Here is a 20,099-nt window from a genome sequence, read left to right on the forward strand (position 1 = left end):
TAACACCCAGCCAGCCTGGCCAAGGGCCATGGCTGGTCAGGAAGAACTTGCTTTAATGCTCAGCCAAAGCATAGGGCCTGGAGGCTGCACATCACCCACGCTGTCCAGCACAGCACCTGCCATAGAACCACATAACCAACCTGCAGGACCCCAAGGGTTTCCCAGGGAGGCTGCTGCCTCCTGTCCAGGTTTCCTGGTTTGGAAAAGCTGTCATTAGCTCCTCCACAGCAATAAAATCAGCTCAAAGCATGCTGGGTACCTGCCTGATCTGCTGCCCACATCACAGCCATGAACTGGAGTGAAAGGACAGAGGCACTGCAAAGGGAGAGGAGCCTGGGGGAACTCTACTGCCCAGAAACTTGGCAAAACACTGGAAAATCCTGAGAATTGGACCTGTGCCTCCCCCAGAGAGCTCCAAGGTACATTTGCTTCTTACTTGGCAACTCTAGAAATTAAAGTTTCCTGGGGAGAAGCAGCTCTGCCAACAAGACAAACAGCCCAGAGCTTGGTGGGAGCTGCAGCACATGGGGAGAAGCAACCTCAGCCCTGAGCTGGCAGGGAGAGAATGGCAAGAGAGAGTGCCCAGGGCCACTGGAAGTTCTGGGACAGGTGGACGTGAAGCCACTGAGGAGAATTCCCACCTCAAGGCACAGTCTTTGGCCCTGCAATGCCCACCTGGATGGAGTGACCGTCCCCATGGACCAGCTCCCAGGGGATGGGGCAGAGCGGCCCCAGCAGGGTGCGAGGGAAGCTCCCAGGGAAGCCTCCAGTGGCACAGCTCTCCCCCACCACCCAGCTGACGCCAGTTTGCCCGATTCTGCACACAGATGGCCTATAAATAGGGAAGACTCGAGGCACCTCAGGGCTGCAGGAGTCCAACACTGAATTAAAAGGGCTCAGCTGGGCTCCTCGGGCTGGCAATATCCCTCCTTCCAGTGGCAATATCCCTCCTTCCAGCAGCAGGGCTGCACGAGCACCTGCAGAGCCACAGCTGGGGCTCGGGCTGGACACACTGAGGCCAAGGCACCTTCCCAAGGCTGGGATCCTCTATCTGGAGCTGGCTTTTAAGCTCTCATTCGACTCAAATCCACACAACTCATGGAGAGATTGATAGTGCTGTCCTGTCTGCCCACATGTAAGAGCCACTGATGCACTTGGCTGTCCCCCAGCTCAGACAGGTCTGGCACTGCCCAAGCTGGTGTCAGGATGAGAAGGTTTCAGCTACAAAAACCCGCCCAGCATGTCACAAAGTGCCAACAACCTCCCCGGCCCTCAGGGCCCTTCTGCTCATCCTGGGCAGGGGTGGCAGGGCCAGTGGCCAGCACTGTGCCAGCATCTGCACTCAAGATAAATCCCGCAGTCGTTCCTGAGATGAAAGTGCCGCAGGAATCCTAAATCACCTCTGGAATCAGCCCTCCTGGCTCAGAGTGGGATGCACCCACAGCTCGTTGTTCTGCACACCAGTTCAGCTGGCCTGGCACAGCAGGGTGGGCACCAACGAATTCTCACAGTGCCCTCGGAGGCAGCAGATGCTTTATTTTGGGCTCCTCGGTCTTGCACATAACAAAACTGTTCCGAAAAACAAGAGGCGTCTGCGCAGCACCTCCAGAGCTTCAGCTGCACACCCACCACAGAGAGCTCCTCCAAGCTCCAAATCCAATTTCTCCGGGAGCAAACCCTAATTAGATTTAAGATATAATTTCTCCTAACGGACAAAATGGAGAGGAAAAAATGAGGGAGTGACAACTCCCACCACAGGCAGTGCAGGGGGGGACACAGCTCCCGGTAGCAGACAGGGGCCACGGTCCAGCCACTGCACATCTGTCCTGCTGTCACCAACCCCAGGACACGGAGCATCCTGCCATCCCTCCACGGTCATCCTGTGATTCCTCCGTGGCACCTGTGATGTTGGAGTGCTTGGGAACAGAGCAAAGTGAGTAAGGAGGGGGTGAGGCCAACGATTAAGGCTGAAGTAGAAGCAGTGGGAGAGGAGAGGGGAGGGGAGGGGATGTGAAGGGAGGGGAAGGAGATGGAAAGGGAGATGCAGAAGGAAAGGGAGATGGAGAAGGAGAGGAGAGATCCACTTCATCCCATTCTGGTTGGGCAGGGTGATGGTGATGGTCACTGAGGCACAACCTCTGGCACACACACAGACATGGCAGTGCTTACACAAGGAGAAGGGTCAGATCCTGAGAGGGCTGTGGGGAGCCCCAGGGGGTGACTATGGCCCGGGGCAGTGATTTCACATCACCAGCTCTGCAGCTGTCTTATTGCAGAGCCAGGAGCAGATGTGGTGAGGATGGAGGAGCTTGCTGGGCACTGGGGAGCCCCCCCAGAGCTGCTGAAAAGTCCCTGCTCTCACACTTCCAAAACCCGAGTGATTTACTGGCTTTGCTGTCAGAGCTCCCAGCACTTTCTATCTTTGGATCTCTCAGCTGAAAGTGAGAGCTGAGGATTTTGTGGAGCTTTAGTGCAGTCGCCACATCCCAGCTGAGCTCTGCTCCAAAGAGCCTGCGCAGGAGCCCCCGGAGCAGCCGGAGCCGAAGGCATTGCCTGGGACACCCCAGGCCAAGTAGAGCCCCAGGCCAGGCAGTAAAACCTCCATAAGCTGTTCCTTTTGATGAGCCTTTCTGCCAGGAGAGATTTCCCGCTGTCCGGATGTGGGAATCCCACCTGGACTGCACAGAGGACTGTGTCCCTCCCCAGCACAACCCCATCCTGCCTCTGCACCTGGGCCACAACTCCATCCCAAAGGGAATGCAGGTCTCTCGCTGTCAGGAACTGGGACACCTCCCCTGCATCCCTCACTGCTCCACAGGGAACCCTGAGCAGCCCTTTTCCTGCAGCCATCAGGCTCTGTCAGGCACCGGCAGCCCGGCAGGACAGACAGAGCAAACACAAGTATAACTTGATGTATCTCCAGAATTTAAGCAGAGCAGCAAAGTCCTTCCAAAATCCAGTAGGAAAACAAGAGGAAGGTTTCCTTCAGGTCTGCAGCCAATCAGGGATATGGCTGAGTCCTTCCAAATCTCCTCTCTCAGAGGGAGGCACAGGGATACCTTAAATTCCTGTTCACATGACAAGCCACCCCTCGGCTGTCACCTGCAGGATGACGTTTGCTGATGGATGAGTCAGGCAGCTGGAGCAGTGACACATCATCCTGCTTTACAGCAAACTGGCAAGCTCTTGTTGAGCCTCATGTCAGTCAGCCTTCCCATCCAGCCACCCTGGAACAGCCCTGTTACTGTTATACATCAGAAAGACTAATTTTAACAGAGGCTTGCACAGCTGAGTCTCCCTCGAGCCCTCCACAGAAACCCCACAGCACCCAGATTTCCAGGCATCCCAGCCCATGAAAGACATTCCCACAGGAGACCACCAAGGACACCACTCTGACTCACAGACCTCCTGTCATCATTCACGCTGAGTTGTTGAAAGGAAGAAAAACATCCATTTGGTTGTGAGATTAAAAAAAAAGGACTAGGATTCAGATCCTTCCATTCTGAGCACAAACCCCACGACACCTCTGACAATGAGATTATTTACAAAAATCTCTTTAAATCTCTGCATGCCCTGACTTTCCCCTTGCTTATTCTCCTAATTACGGTGGTGACATGGTTATTCCTTGCTGGGAGATGATCCCATTGCTCTAAAACTATCCAGGTATGACTGACTGCCCGGCAGAACCATCAGGAGAGTGTTTTGTGGACAGGTAGGACCAGACTTATCCTGGACGATGGGCTCTGGATGACTCAGAGAGATCATAGTGCCACGGTGGTGTCACCTGGGTGAGGTATCACCAGCCTCAGAGGTGTCACCTGGGTCCCTCCCTTGGACAGAAAACAACATTACTGCCGCTAAGAGCCATCAGGTCCTGGGTTCTGGGAGGTGCCTGGGGCAGGCACTGAGGCTCCTGCTCCTCCTGTGCAAGGCAAACCGCTGGGAGCAGGGAGTGCTCCCATCTCAAGAGCTCCCTTCTCTGCTTTCATGTTTAGCCCACTTCAGCCATGATGAAGAGCACCCCGGGGAAGGGCAAGGCACACATGGGAGGTAGGAATTCCCATGAGCTCCTCTGAATTAAAAACGAGCTGCAAACAAGGAAGATATTCCTCTCCCTGTGCTCCCGGTGCTCTCTCCGCAGCATTTCGGGATGTGCTTTGCTGGATGTGCTTTGCCACTGAAACTCAGGGTATCACCCCCTGTCCATCTCCCACAGGAGCCGTGTCCCAGTCACACCCATGGGCCCCTCTGCACCCTGCGTTTTCCAGGGGAGCTCTACCCAGTTGCAGGAGCAGCTCTGATCCATCAGGAGCCAGTGCAGGACGTGGCCCCATGGCACACACAGCCCAGCTGTGTTCCCACTCCAGGTTTACTTACTGATCTCCAGCTGCCTCTGGATCCTGCCCTTGCAGCGCTCCCGGTAGTCGGTCTGCGTGGCGTTGTACTCGGACATCACCTCCACGAACTTGCGGGACAGTGTGGAATGCTGTGGAGGGGACAGGAGGAGAGAGGGGGGTGAGGATCCTGCAGGAGGGAGAGCCCTGCCATCCCCGTGGCAGGGAAGGCTCAGTCCTGAGCACCCCCTGCACCTCCAGCCACCCCAAAGGCATTTCCAGCCCAAACGCTGCTCTGGAGAGTGTGACAGAGCACCAGGGGGGAGGTGGCAGCAGGTGACACCCCTCAGCCTGAGCACAGCCTCCAGCCCCTCAAAGGACACCCTGGGGTGGTTGGCAGCACCCTCCTCACACCACTTGTGCCCAAGCAAACTGTAGCTGAGGCCAAAGCTGCTCAAAGTCACAGAATCACAGAATCATTTTGGTTGGAAAAGGCCTCAGAGATCATCAGGTCCAACCTGTGCCCAATTCCCACCCTGTCCCCCAGCCCAGAGCACTGAGTGCCACATCCAGTCATTCCTTGGACACCCCCAGGGATGGGGACTCCACCACCTCCCTGGGCAGCCCCTTCCAATGCCTGACCATCCTTTCCATGGAGGAATTCTACCTGATATCCAACCTGAACCTTCCCTGGAGCAACATGAGGCTGTTTCCTCTTGTCCTGTCCCTTGTTCCCTGGGAGCAGAGCCTGACCCCCACCTGGCTCCAACCTCCCGTCAGGGAGTTGTAGAGAGTGAGAAGGTCCCCCCTGAGGCTCCTTTTCTTCAGGCTGAGCCCCCCCAGCTCCCTCAGCCACTCCTCATATGACTCATATGACTCTCTAGACCCTTTTCCAGCTCTGTTGCCTCTCTCTGGACAGTCTTTGCCCATCATGGGAACAGTGACTGCCAGACGTGCCTGGTGCCACCAGCACTCAGCCGTGTTGGTGCAGGTGCTGTCACACCTGGAGCAGCCCCAGCCAGCACAGCCAGGAGACAGCACTGGAGACATCTCAAGGATACACTTGGATTTGCTCTGCAGCTATTCTGAGCCAGCAGCAGCACAGTATTTATGGCACAGCCTCAGCCTCAGCTCATCTTCTCCCTCTTCCACCACAAACCTCACACGAACGCCCCCGGCAGCTCCGGTTCCAGCCTCTGCTCCAGAGGTGCTGGCCCAGAGCAAGGTCAGAACAGCTCCTGAGCATCTCAGCTCAAAACCCAGCAATGCCGTGATGTGCCATCCAAGGGACTCTTCTGCCTTTCCAAAACTGTTTTTCCTAAAATCCACTTCATTCTCATTCAGCTGAAAACTACCAACCTATGCTGATCTGCAGCCAAATATAGCCTGGGTGCTGAGTGACACCCTTCCTGCTCACCAGCACACCACGCTACACCTCTTTTGCTTCAGAAGTTATTTAACTCAGTGTTTATTTTCTCAGATTGCTATTTTATGTTCCCACGGGCATCCCACATGTCTACAAAATGCATTTGATTTTTGAAGGAACACGGAGTTTCATGCGAAATGGGCTGGAAAAAAAGCACTTGAGATGGCTTTCAGTTATTAAATAAAGCTACCTGAATATTCACAGCAAATCAAATGCATACCAAAATGTACCTTGTGTTTGAAAGAAACTCATTAAACAGAAAATATTAACTACAGTTAGGAAATGGGGCTGTTTCACCCGGAGCCAGCAACTCTTCACTCCTCAAATGTGGGGAAGGTAGCCCAAGCCAGAGAAACTGTGGTTGTCCCATCGCTGAAAGTGTTCAAGGCCAGGTTGGACGGGGCTTGGAGCAACCTGGGCCAGTGGAAGGTGTCCCTGCCCACGGCAGGGGGTTGGACTGGATCATCTTTGAAGGTCCTTTCCAACCACAGCAGAGCTCTGCCCATGCTGGGTCCCTCCAGGAGGGACAGCAGAGCTGCCTGCAGTGGGACTCGCTGCTCTCCTGCTACTGCACCATCCTTTGGTTCTGCTGTGCCCCAGAAATTCCCTGTCCCACCTGCCCTAGAGACAAGTGGGCCTTTCCCTTGCCCCAGCTTTGCAGAGTGTGGAGCTGGAGGGTGCTGGGGTTCCAGCTGGAAGCTGCCTCTGCAGAGGTGATCTGTTATCATCACTGCCATATCGATCCAGCAGCGACTGCGGATGGCAGAGCAGGCTCTGTGAGTGGCTTCCCAGACTAAGAGGGAGATAAACAAACTATAAACACCAGAACTCTTTCAGCACCACTGCAGAGTGTGCAGAAAGCAGGACTTTTACTGAGCTGTGTGTGTGCAGGACCCCTGTGAGAGCCGCAGATCCACATCTGGATCCCACCCCAGGTGATGAAGAGCAACACTGGCAGCTCCTGTTGCCTTTATCCCTTTAATAATTTGCTAAACCCCACTCTTGGCTGCAGAGCAAGGCTCTGAGATGCTTTGTCTTCACCCATATCCCCCAGACCAGGCACTGCAGTGACAAAGGGGCAGATTCCAGGCTGGAGCAATGGCTGCATCCCCCCGGGGTGCTCTCTCACCAAAGCATCACCAGAAGGTAAAAAAAACTACACAGCAACCCTGCACGGTGGGGGAGGAGACAGAGCTTCACCCAGAGAAGGCTGTTCTATAGCCAAGCACAGCCCACCTCTCCCAGCACCTCCTGGAATCCCTCAGCTGCCAATTCCCATCCTCCTGGTGCCAGAGGGCAGAGACTCACCTGAGTTTTCCTTATCCGTAGGTCGGCCGATGACCTGTTCAGTCCTTCCTCTTGTTCAATACTCTGCTCAATACCTGGTTGGGGTAGAAGGACACAGATTATTTTGTGCTGTTTGGAGAAGAATCACAGCATCAAGAAGGTTGGAAAAGACCTCCATGATCATCAAACCCAAACTTCGACCTCATGCCCACTAAAGCACAGCACCAAATGGCACATCTACTGATTTCTGAACACTTCCACTTCCCTGGAGAGCCTGTTCCAATGCCTGACCAAAGAAAAGGGATTGTTTGGCAAAGGGACTGTGAAAGACTGAAGCCTTTGGATCGAGGAGTTCCCAGCTCCTGACTCCAGCCTGACATTCAGCCTGGTCTGGCAGCAAAGCCCCATTTCACGGTTGCAAAACAGCCGGTGCCTGCCCACTGGCTGAGATTTGGGGCTGTCAAGGGCAGCACTGTCATTCCCAGGCAGGTGAGCCAGGATTTCCACACAAAACTGGTACGATGCTCAGGTCAGTACTCAAACCAAATGGAGAGTTGTTTCACCCAGTGACTCAGGAGGAGGAAACCCTGAGCTAAAATGTCTCTGCAAAATACCAAACCTCAAGACTTCTCCAGGGACCTTAAAAATAGCAGCTCCTCCAGCTGCCCAGCCTGGCACAGGGAGGACTCACCAGGCTGGCAAGAATGCACTTCACCATGCTGAGCAGCCCTGCAGCAGGGCAGGGATCTGCCCCTTTAATTATGCAGCTAACTGAGATGAAGCCCTCACTGCCCAAAGCCCATGAATCATGTCAGGGAGGAGCAGTACCCCACGTCTCACCATGGTTTGGGCAGGGAGAGGGCACAGGACTGCAGGGCAGGAGGGTTGGCACAGATGAGGGCAGTGCAATCCTGCCCCATCCCTGGAACTGTCCAAGGCCAGGTTGGACAGGGCTTGGAGCAGCCTAATCTAGTGGAAGGTGTCCCTGCACATGGCAGTGGGGTGGAACAAGACGGTCTTTAAGGTCCCTTCCAACCCAAACCATTGCATCCTTTAGGATTCTACGAAACCTTCTCCTCAAGGCCAGCTCAGGACCTGCTAATTCAAAGACTTAATTTCAGGGACTCATAAAGCCTGGAAGGAAGCTCCCATCAGGAGGCTGGCCAGCCTGCAGGTGCACACATCTCCATGTAAACCACCAGGTGTGAGCTGGTGGCATCCCCTCAGTGAAGACCCCATTCCCAATGCTGACGTTCCATAGCTCTCTGAGCCTGGCTGTTCCCAGCACCTTCCCCACTGGAGCAAGTCCCTCAAGCCCAGCATGGGGCAGGTTCCTCCTGCAGCAGAGGCTCCCCATTCCCTGGAGCTGCCCCATCAACCTCCAGCACAGCTCAGTGTATTCCATCAGCAACTGGGCTTCCTCCACCCTCATCACAAACCCATTCCCAAGGAACAGTATTGGCAAACACTGGGCATTGATGATAATTAATAAAATCACATTTTCCCAAGAAGCTGGTAATTAGAATTAGCCCCTGCATGAGCAATATCTGGCCTGAAGAAGTCAGTTTGTTGTCAGCAGATGTTGTTTTGGATCAGTCCTGACTGTTTTCTGTCATTGATCATGCTGGCCACGAGGCGATTTGGGACAAAGCACAAGGACTAATCATCCTCTGCTCCAGGTAAACATGATACCAGGGAGTCTTTTCGGGAAGCAGAAAACAGGAATTGGAGCCTGTCCTGCTATCCTTCAGGCTCTCAAAGCCTCTTAAAAAACACCAAACAAAACACTAATGGAAAATGATTTTTGTTTTGCACAGGCCAAACCCTGTCACCAGGGATCCCAGGGCCATGGGAATGGATCCCCCAGACTATGAAATGGGTAAGATGGCCCCTGGCTCTCCTTCCTGGCTCTGGCTGAGATCCTGTCAGGAGGACAGAGGACAATGGAGGTACAGGTCTCCTTCTGGCACACACGTGGGACACGGCCATGCCAGTGGTGACCAACCCAACAAACAGCTCCAGCTGTATCTGAGTGAGTCCTCCAGGACTGCGGGTCTCCCATGAAACCTTGGGATTAGTGAGGACACTGCTGCCATGGGATAAGCACCAGCTCCTCTCCCACCCTTCAGACAGCCAGGTCTCCTGCACCAACCTCAACCAAATCCCACCCTGGTGTCCAAGACTACCAGAGACAAATCCAAGCTGCACCAGGGTGTCCTCACTGAGCCCCTGAATCCCCTGGGGTCCAGTCATGGAATTCTGGGCTCATCTGAGTGCTCCAGCACAACCCTGTCCATCAGCAGGCTGACACTCACATTGTTCTCACTCCTCACTGTCAGACAGACTGACTGACTGTTCCAGCGGTGGAAAATGAAGGTCAAGTCCTGCAGCACGTCCCACAGCAGCACCTCTTCACCCACCCAGCCCTCGAGCCCACCCTTTGGCTGTGCCAGGGGTTTGCCCAGAGCCCAACACCTGCCAGGGGTGGTGGCACAGGACTGGCTTGGACCCCACCAGGTGCTCGTGGCCCCATTCCCTCATCTCCATCCTGGGAACAGGGCACAAGGGGGCAAATTCACAAAGGGCAAATAAAAGCAGCTGGAGGGTGCAGGGGGAGGGCGGGTGATGCCCATCCCTGGGTGCACCCCCTTCTCAGGATGGGAGTGCTCTGGGCAGAGCCCCACAGCTCCATCACAAGCCAACACTCACTCTTTAGCTTGGAGCGCACTTTGTTCGCCGTCTTCTTTATGTCAGACATCAGCTCTTCCAGCTCCTCCTTCGTTTCTGGGGAGAAAGAGCAACATGGATGCGTTGGAGACACTGCAAAAATCTGCTGCCCAGCCCCGTGGTGTGTGGAGACCAGAGCTGGGAGCACTCTCACCCTCTGACTGGGAGCACTCCCACCTCTGCACTGGAAGCACTCCTGCCTCCAGACTGGGAGCACTTCCAGCTCCAGACTGGGAGCACTCCCCCCACCTACACTGGGAGAACTCCCACATACAGACTGAGAGCATTTCCAGCTCACACTCCATGCTGGACTCTCCTCACAGTCCTGAGACCCCCCTGAAGCTGCCTCCAGCTCTGGGGTCCCAACACAGGACAAGAGGGTTAAACTGAACAAGGCTAGGGTCAGGTTGGACACGGGGAAGAAATGTTGGACCACGAGGGTGGTGAGGCCCTGGCACAGGTTACCCAGAGAAGCTGTGGCTGCCCCATCCCTGGAAGTGTCCAAGGCCAGGCTGGACAGGGCTTGGAGCAACCTGGTCTAGTGGAAGGTGTCCCTGTCCATGGTGGGAGGATTGGAATTAGATGGTCTTTAAGGTCCCTTCTAACCCAAACCATCCTGTGAGTCTGATCTCATCCAAGTTCCTCTCCCAGAAACCAGCATGTCCTTGATGGAGCCAGGATGTGCAGCCGTGCCCCACACCACCCTGTGCTCCAGAAACTCTGCAGCCTCAGACACAGCAGGGCTGGAGCAGGGACACAGCCCTGTGCCCAGCATTCCAGTACTCAACTGTGCCCTGCCAGTGCAGCTCTCCCTGCTGCCACCCCAACACTCCCTCTTGATTTTGATGAGATCAAGACTTAATTAAATAAAACATTGTTTAATATAGCTGAGGCACACAGTCATGACTGAGTCATGTCAATGGCTCCGATGCCAGCTGCCAGTCACAGGCATAATTAGAAAATCCTGATGATGGCAATGTGCTGGGGGAAGGTCCCATCGTACCAGAGGCTGTACACATTCCTGACCCAGAGCTATGAACTTCGGCACTATTGGGAAAAGGAGAAAAGGGACTCATCTGTGAATTCCTTCACCCCCCAATATTTGCTAGAGAATGAGCACAAATGCAGGGACAGGAAGAGGATATTTTCAGTTTGAGTTCTCATTTAAGTGACTAATTATCTTTTTTTTCCTGTTCTTGAAAGAATTTGTAAAAATAAGAAGTAAATAAATAATAAGAAACAGTAATAATAAGAAATTAATAATTGTAATAATGAGGAATTAATGATTGTTTCTTAATAAAGCAACGAACCAGCCTGGGCTGAATAACTCCCTGAAACCATCCAGGCTGGGGAAGCAGACAAGGACCCAGGACTGCCATGCACACAAGGATGAGCTGGGAGTTGGGACTGTCCACCTGGAAAGCCAAGGGGGTTCCTACTGCTGCCTGCAACTGCCTTGTAGGAGGGAGGGGAGAAGCTGGGGCCAGGCATCCTGCTGGTCCTTGGAAGTGACCTTCAGCTTTCTGCTGAAGCTTGATGGTGCACAGGGACAGGACAACCAGTGGTGGACCAAGCTGGGACAGCAAAATGCAAATTAGATATTAGAAAAAACAACGGTCATGAAGGCAGTCAAATACTGGACCCAGAGAGGCTGTGGGACATCCTTCCTTAAGGATACTCCGCATGTGGCTGAGCAACCAGATCCAATGGACTTGCTGGAGGGGACTGGGCCAGGGACCTCCAAGGTCCCTTCCCATCCATATCCCCTTCCCACCCATATCCACCCTCGATCCTATTAAACAATTTCACATAACTCACTGCCTTGTACTTTTCCTTCTTCCTGTCAAACTGGGCTGAGGGATTCTCCCCCTCTACTCTGCCCTCATCAGACCCCACCTGCAGTGTTGCCTCCAGCGTGGGGGCTTCCAACATAGGAAGGACATGGAGCTTCTGGATAGAGTTCAGAGGAGGCCACAGAGATGTTCTGAGGACTTGAGCCCCTCTGCTCTGGAGCCAGGCTGGGAGAGCTGGGGGTGTTCAGCCTGGAGAAGAGAAGGCTCCAGGGAGACTTCAGAGCCCCTTCCAGTACCTAAAGGGGCTCTAGGAGAGCTGGAGAAGGACTTGGGACAAGGGATGGAGGGACAGGACAAGGGGGAATGGCTTCCCACCGTCAGAGGGCAGGTTTTAATTAGACATTAGGAGGAAATTCTTCCTTGTGAGGGTGGTGAGGCCCTGGCACAGGTTGCCCAGAGAAGCTGTGGCTGCACCATCCCTGGAAGTGTTTCAAGGCAGGCAGGACGGGGCTTGGAACAACCTGGACTAGTGGAAGGTGTCCCTGCCCATGGCAGGGGGTGGGATGAGATGATCTTTAAGGATCCTTATGATCCCATGATACACTGCCATGACGCTGCCACTGAGGATGCACAGGGCAGGTAGTGAGCACAGTCCTGTGGTGGCCACTCAGGATGGGGACAGGACCACACAGAGGGATGCAGGGGACAGGGAACAAGAGCTGGGTGCCTTCCTCAAAATATTTCCAACTGAGCAGCAGGGAGAACTCTCCTTCTGGCTGGCTTTGAGTCACAGGCCGTGTGAGGATTACTTGGCGGCCTGGCAGGCACAGGCTGCCCAGACAATTATTTTCACATCCACGGCATCTGTTTAAGTGACTCACTCAGATCTATTTAACCATTCCCAGAGAGTGACATCCAGCCACGGGAAGCTCAAGTACCACAACATTGTCACGCTATGGTCGGTGTCACCCCACGCCAGAACGGCACTGAGGGGGGAGAGGGGATGTTTCGGGGGATGGGTCAGGCTCCCCACATCCCACAGCCCACCTGGAATGTCTGCTCTGCTGCAGCAGGAGCAGGGATGTCCCCATGGCCACCAGCACGTGGGGCCACGTCCCTGGTCCCCGCTGGGAGGGAGGAGGAGGCTTTGGTCCAAGGTCAAGTCTTATGCCCCCGAGAAGCCCCAGGGCCTGCTGTGACCTTGTCCAGGAGGCAACCCAGGCAGTGCAGGGGAGGCAGGGGTGCAGGCAGGGGTGCAGGTAGAGGTGGGAGCTCTTTCTCCTCCCTCTGCCAGCAGCAAATGGGGCACCTGTCTGGCAGAGAGCAAACACCCAGCCCAGGCTGGTAACACTGCAGGCAAGCACGCAGGAGCAGGCAGGCAGGAACAGGCAGGAACACGCAGAATCAGGCAGGCAGGCAGGCAGGAACAGGCAGGCAGGAACAGATGGGCAGGAGAAGCAGGCAGGCAGGATCAAGCAGAAGCAGGTAGGAGTAGGCAGGAGCAGCAGGAGCAGCAGGCAGGAACAGGCACACAGGCAAGCTCCATCAGGAGCAGGCAGGTGCAGCAGTCAGGCAGGCAGGAGCAAGCAGAAATGGGCAGGAGCAGGCAGGAGAGCAGGCAGGAGCAGGCAGGCACAGTCCTCCACCCCTCACAGTGAAGGGCAGGTGCTGTCCCTACCCACTGCAGCTCCCCTGGGCATCACAGTGACGGTGACTCTGCTCACAGGGTGCTCAGCCTCGAGCTGCCTCACTCCTTTTTGGGACTAAGAAATCTTTACCTCTGCAACCTGCAAGTCTTTACTGACAGCAACCAACCGACGTCATCGAGAAAGGCACAATTCCAAACTAATTTCCAGCTGAGTTACCTGGCAAAGCTGGGAAGAACAATCTTTTTGGCAAAGACTTAGTTCTTTCAATAAAAAAATGAAAGAAGATCCTGAGCACAGTTCCTTGAAGGAAATTAAAAAAAAACAAAAACCTTTCTTGTTTATCTTGGCACTTCCATTTACTGAATGTTGAGTATTTTTAAAGGTGAATGCAAAGAGGAAGCACAGACCTGGAAGCCCCACAGTGATCTGATGTCTGGAAGCAAACCATAAGGAATCCCTTCTAGGGATCTACAGAATTGGCTGAAACATTTTCCACAGTGTTTCATGGCCTTAAAGCAGTACAAATGAAACCTGTTGTAAAAGCCACCAGGGAGGAGATTGGCTAGAAAGGTCCTGTACCTGGGTCAGGGCAATCCCCTGCACCAGCACAGACTGGGGGATGGATGTATGTAGGGATGGATAGGGGGATGGATGGAGAGCAGCCCTGTGGAGAAGGACGTTCCAGTTGAAGTTCAATTTGCCAAAAGACATTTGGGACATCAGTGACCTCTGTGCAGTCCTTCAGTTCCCAAAGGCTGACGTTTATTCTTGGAAACAGAGCTCAGAGCCTGACATTGAAACTTATTTATTCAAGCTACGGAAAACAAGAAGAAAATCATCAGACACTGACTCAACCCTTCCCGAATTTTCTCATTTTTTCAGCTCTTTACAGCACAACCATCTGCAGCAGGTGTGACAGAATAGGGAGCAGGCAGAGGGGGGACAGGAGAGAGCTGCTCCAAGCAGAGCTGGGGCTGCCCCTGCCACAGAGGAGTGACACAAGGAGCTCCAGCTGCCTGCTGAGCTGCAGAAATAGGACACGGAGAGGTCATCCATCTGCCTTCGCCAGGAGCGAGGGCACGGGAGACATCCAGTGCCATCAGGAAGGACCAGCAGCCCTGGGATTTTTAACTTCCTGCATGCCAGGAGGGACAAATCTTGCTCGAGGTGCAGCAAGGAGAGGCACTGCCAGGGTTCAAGGTCAGTGCAAAATGTCACTAGGCCTTTATACAGGAACAGAACAGAGATGATGCACAGAAGGGACTGAAAAGCTTTAGGGATCCCCTGGGAGGAAAAGTGTTCCCTGAAATGCCTCGTCTGTCCACCTGTATTTTGTGGAGGCCAACAATAGATTAAATTGTAGTTTTTGACTTTTGACATCCACCACTGCCCTGTACAGCCTGTGCCAGAGCTTAACCACCCTTTCAGTGAAGACATTTTCCCTAGTATCAAACCTAAACCTCCCGTGGAGCAACTTGAAGTTATTTCCTTTTGTCCTCTCTCTTGTTCCCTGGGAACAGAGCCCGACCCTTCCCCTGGCTCCTCCCTCCTGTCAGGGAGTTGCAGAGAGTGAGAAGGTCCCTCCTGAGCCTCCTTTTCTCCAGGCTGAGCCCCCCCAGCTCCTTCAGCTCCTCCTGGTGCTCCAGCCCCTTCCCCAGCTCCGTTCCTTTTCCTGGACACGCTCCAGCCCCTCAATGTCTTCCTTGTTGTGAGGGACCCAAAACTGATCCCAGGACTCAAGGTGCCCCAGCAGTGCCCAGCACAGGGGGATGGTCCCTGCCCTAGTCCCACTGGCCACACTTGCTGACAACAACAGCTTCTCCTGCAGCCACTTGCTGGCTGTTTATGACCAAGCAGCACAAATGAGGGGATCACAGTGCTCCCACCAAAGGACTTTGGTTTGGTGATAACCCTGTGCAAGGAGCAGACCTGGTGCAGAGCAGTGCCTTGCTCCAGTTTCTCTGTTTTCAGAGAAAGTTGGATTTCATTTTTCCCCCAATTAACACTAAAACACCAGTTTGTAGACAGTGAGGGATGAAGGAGGGTCATGTAAATGACCTCATGCCTGGACACTGGTGTGAGCTTGAACCCACAGCTCCCAAAATCTGCTGCCCATCCTGCCTGCAGCGGGCTCGGGGAGCTTCCTGCCAACACACTCAGCAGCAAACCCAGACCCACAGCTCATCTCCAGCATCCTCAGCCCAACACATCCCACGCCTGTATTCCAGCTTACAGCTCCACCGGAGCGGCTGTTGGGAAAGCGGGAGGTCGCTGAGCTGGCAGGAAGCAGCAAGGATCAACAGCTCAAAGCAGGGGGAGTTGAGGAGATCTTTTAATTAAAAGCAGGCAATGGACCTGATGGAAGCCCTGATGGAAGCACAGGATCTGGTGGGCGCTGCAGGCGGCTGCACCCCCGGGGACTCATCCCAGCTCCACGAGGGGCACCCAATTAAGGCAGCAAAATTTATGTGAGCGAATGGCTGCGGATGCTGCTCCCACCCGCTGCAAACGTGCCCATCTGACAGAGCCCTGCAGCATCATCCCCAAGGTTTTGGGATGTTCAACTCTCCGGGAGAAATCAGCTGACTGATGACCTAACGCTCCTTCCTTTTCCATGCTCTCCTCCAAGCCCTTCCATCCACCCTGTTAGCTCCAGGTTGGCACTGAACAGCACCACAAGCACACAGTCCCTCCACCACCCGCTCCCATCCCACTTGGAGCCACACACAAACCCCCACCGGCTGCAGGACGGACAGAGGACACTTGGGATGCAGTGCTGGGGTTCACAAGCAAAGATACCCCAGGCCTCCCACGGGCACTGAGGGCACAAGTACCAACTAAAGCTCCTCAGCTCTATTTTTACAACACAGACGGCACTAACTGTCTTACCATCCTTTAATTCTCCTGATCAAATTCCACTTCTAATACTCCATTTATTTTTCCCAGAAGCAAGGTCGGGTTAATCAGTCAATAATTACTCAGCTCCTTCCCTCTCTCTTTAAAAAATCGACGCTGTGCTACCTCCCAAGCTCCTTGTGCCTGCCAGGTATGCCAGGAATTATTGGAAATCAACACTAACGGCAAAGGCGCCACCTTACTCAGCTCCTGGAAAACTTCCCAATCAATACCTTCAGGTAGCCTGGATCCAGCAGGGTCTATTTTTGGTATTGACTGTTTAGCAACAACCTGATTTACTGTTGGAACGTTGGAATTTAATCAGCATAAGATACACCACGTGTTTTCCCAAAAAAAAAAGCACTTCCCGCATGTTTGTGTCCTTTCTCCATTATTCTCCCATTTTCCTTTATTGATGCACCAAAATGGCTGAGAGGTTTCTGCTCTTCTTTAAGTACCTCACAAAAACTTCAGCCCGTCCTTCAGGCTGCTGGGTGGGTTTTCCAGCTCCAGTTTCTGTGCCACTGGGAGACGGTGGGAAAATATTCTCCTCCTCCTCACCATGTATGGGAAAATGGAGATGAATATAAATCCGTGGCAAGTAAAGCTCCAGGAGTAGGAGGTACAGAGAAGTGGTAAGAAACACCAAAGAATGCAGGGAGGATAAAGTGCTTTCAATTTATTCCATGAGCACTTGATATCAAGGAGCAAGTTGGGATCATCCAGATCACCAGGAGTCCCTTGTGCCGACACCTGCATGTGAGCAGTGGGGCTGCACAGGGGTCCTGCCCAAGGGGGTTTCACACTCCAGCCACATAAATATTTCTTTCAGGATTGAGGAACACAAACTAGGCTGAATTTGGGATCACAAATGAGCAATTGGAATTTTCTGGAGTTTTAATTGGTCTTGTAGCAGAGATGTTTGGAGTAATTAAATAATTCCTTTTTGTCCCGTGCTTTAAACACAGGATCATGGACTCAAAGTATGGTTTGGGTTGGAAGGGACCTTCAAAGATCATACAATCCAAGCCCCTACTATGGGCAGGGACACCTTCCACTAGCCCAGGTTGCCTCAAGCCCCATCCAACCTGGCCTTGGACACTTCCAGGGATGGGGCAGCCACAGCTTCTCTGGGCAACCTGTGCCAGGACCTCCCCACCCTCTGGTCCAGCATTTCTTCCCCATGTCCAACCTGACCACACCCTCAATTTAACACCATTGTCTCGTGCTGGGACCCCTGAGCTGTAGGCAGCTCCAGGGGGTCTCAGGGGAGCATTCCCTCCCTTGCCTGCTGCCCACACTGCTGGGGATGAGCCCAGGAGACACTTGGCTTTCTGGGCTGCCAGTGCCTGTGGACGGGTCATGTCCCATTTCTCACCCACCAGAATCCCCCAGTCCTTCTCCACAGGGTGTCCTCCCTCCATCCATCCATCCATCCATCCATCCATCCATTCCCCAGTCTGTGCTGGCACTGGGGATTGCCTCAACCCAGGTGCAGGACCTTGCCCTTGGCCTGGTTGAACTCCATGAGGGTCCCATGCTTTGGCAACTTTACTGCTGCCACTCCAGTATCCTAAGGCACTTTACCCATCCTTCCCAGGACCCAGGACACAACCTGGCTCTTCCCAAGAACAGACATACTCCGAACGCTGTATTTAAATTGTTCAGGACGAGAGAGCAAGTCTGTGCCCAGTCTGTGAGAAGCAGGGCCTGATGTGGGGACTGGGTCCAGCACAGGAGGGAGGGAAGTCCTTCACCTCTGCACAAGGTGATGCAGATCACCCACAGTGAGCCCATTTGGACAAAGAGACACCGGGCTTTGTGTGGAAAGGCAGACAGCCAGGGAATTGTGGAAAGGTTATTTTTAGAGCTGCACATTTCCATGATAAAGAGCAAGTATTACCTCTGGCTGAAAAGAAAACTTTTTCTAGCACTGGTGGAAAAAAATGACCTGAGGCAGATCTACCCCCCAGAGCTTCAGCTGAGAGCACACTCGAGATGCTGCTGTTGGTACCCAAAGCAGCACGAGGAGTTCACACACCTGAACCTGCCCAATCCAGCTTTTTTTTCTTGAGAAAAGATCCGTGATTTATATTTTTAAACATTGACTGAAGCACAGGGAACTGCGTGACTTCACTCAACTCGTCTGGTCCCAGCAAGAACACACAGGCAGGTCACGGTGACCAGGAAGGGTTTATAGGTCATCCTGCAGCCACTGTCACCTGCAGCCATCGCCCCTGCACACTGGTTGTCTGACAGCTTCTCCAGACTCCATTAACTCATGGAAATGGGATAGCCAAACTTCCAAGCTGGAAGGTATCACGTTGCTGTGTAAATCTGAGAGATCCAAATGGTCCATTCCCAGGGAAAGGTCAAAAAGGGAAAAAAAAATCCACCTCACAGTGCTGGGCACTTGCTCAAGGACTCTTCCATAGAGTCATGGTCTCAAAGGGTGGTTTGGGTTGGAAGAGACCTTCAAACCTCATCTTTTCCCACGCCCTGCCATGGGCAGGGACACCTTCCAGTAGACCAGGTTGCTTCAAGCCCCATCCAACCTGGCCTTGGACACTTCCAGGGATGGGGCAGCCACAGCTTCTCTGGGCACCCTGTGCCAGTCCCTCACCACCCACATGGTACAACACTTCTTCTTTATGTCCAGCCCAAAACTGTTTGCAGGTGACCATAGCAGCAAAGGCAGGGTTTGGTCCCTCCATCCCCACCTGCACATGTCTCCAAACACAGGAGGGAGCCAGCTCTGTGCCTTCACATGAGATACATGTGCTGGGATGGGCCCTCTTCCATGATCCCTGTCCCAAGGCTGCCCCGCTGCCTTGCTCTTTTGTATGTTGATTTACAGAAATCAGAAACAAATCGTTCCTGATCCAACTGTGGATCAGGGGAATGCACCTGCTGCTGGCTGGGCACCCCCATCCCCATGCAGGGTGAGCAATCGGCAGCCTCTGACCAGTTCCCCTGCCACCACAGCCCAGCTCTGCCCAGCACCTCCCCATCCACCCACGCTGTGCTCTCCAGGTGCTGCTGCTTGGGACCCATGTGCCATGGGACCCGTGTGCCATGGGACCCGTGTGCCATGGGACCCATGTGCCATGGGAGCTGTGTGCCATGGGAGCTGTGTGCCATGGGAGCTGTGTGGGAGCTGTGTGCTGTGGGAGTTGTGGGAGCTGTGTGCTGTGGGAATTGGTGCTGGGGGAGCCGTGTGCTGTAGGAGCTGTGGGAGCTGTGTGGGAGCTGTGTGCCATAGGAGCCATGTGCTGTGGGAACCGTGTGACATGGGAGCTGTGTGGGAGCCACGTGCTCTGGGAGCTGTGTGGCGTAGCAGCTGTGTGCCTTGGGATCTGCATGTTGTGGGAGCTGTGTGCCGTGAGTGCTGTGCTGTGTGGGAGTTCTGGGAGCTGTGTGCCATGGGAGCTCTGGGAGCTGTGTGGTGCAGTCTGCCGTGGGAGCTGCATGTTGTGGGAGCTGTGTGGGAGCTGCGTGCCACGGGAGGTGTGGGAGCTGTGGGAGCTGTGTGGCGTAGGAGCCGTGTGCTGTGGGAGCTGTGTGCTGTGGAAGCAGTGTCGTGGGAGCTGCTGATGTGGGAGCTGTCTGGGAGCTGTGTGCCACAGAAGCTGTGTGCCACAGGAGCCGTGTGGGAGCTGTGTGATGTGGGAACTGTGTGCCATGGCAGGCAGTGCCATGGGAGCCATGTACAGTGGGAGCTGTGGGAGCTGTGTGCTATGGCAGGCAGTGTCATGGGAGCTCTGGGAGCTGTGGGAGCTGAGTGCTATGGCAGGCAGTGCCATGGGAGCCATGTGCCATGGGAGCTGTGGGAGCTGTGGGAGCTGTGTGCTGTGGCAGGCAGTGCCATGGGAGCTCTGGGACCCATGTGCCATGGGAGCTGTGGGAGCCGTGTGCCATGGCAGGCAGTGCCATGGGAGCTGTGGGAGCTGTGGGAGCTGTGGGAGCCGTGTGCTGTGGCAGGCAGTGC

General features: G+C 54.1%; 1 protein-coding gene across 1 annotated transcript in view; it reads right to left on the reverse strand.

Annotated features, from left to right (window-relative positions):
* Positions 1-20,099, reverse strand: part of STX1A (syntaxin 1A) — a 65,782-nt gene that overhangs the window by 7,615 nt on the left and 38,068 nt on the right. Inside the window, exons 4-6 of the mRNA XM_027703288.1 lie at positions 9,757-9,831; positions 7,069-7,142; positions 4,378-4,486 (exon numbers count right to left, since the gene is read on the reverse strand). Of these exons, the coding sequence (XP_027559089.1) occupies positions 4,378-4,486; positions 7,069-7,142; positions 9,757-9,831 (258 nt within the window). The remainder of the gene's footprint in view (positions 1-4,377; positions 4,487-7,068; positions 7,143-9,756; positions 9,832-20,099) is intronic.

Source organism: Neopelma chrysocephalum, unplaced genomic scaffold, assembly GCF_003984885.1.
Source record: "Neopelma chrysocephalum unplaced genomic scaffold, ASM398488v2 Primary Assembly neopelma1_224, whole genome shotgun sequence".
NCBI classification, from domain to species: domain Eukaryota; kingdom Metazoa; phylum Chordata; class Aves; order Passeriformes; family Pipridae; genus Neopelma; species Neopelma chrysocephalum.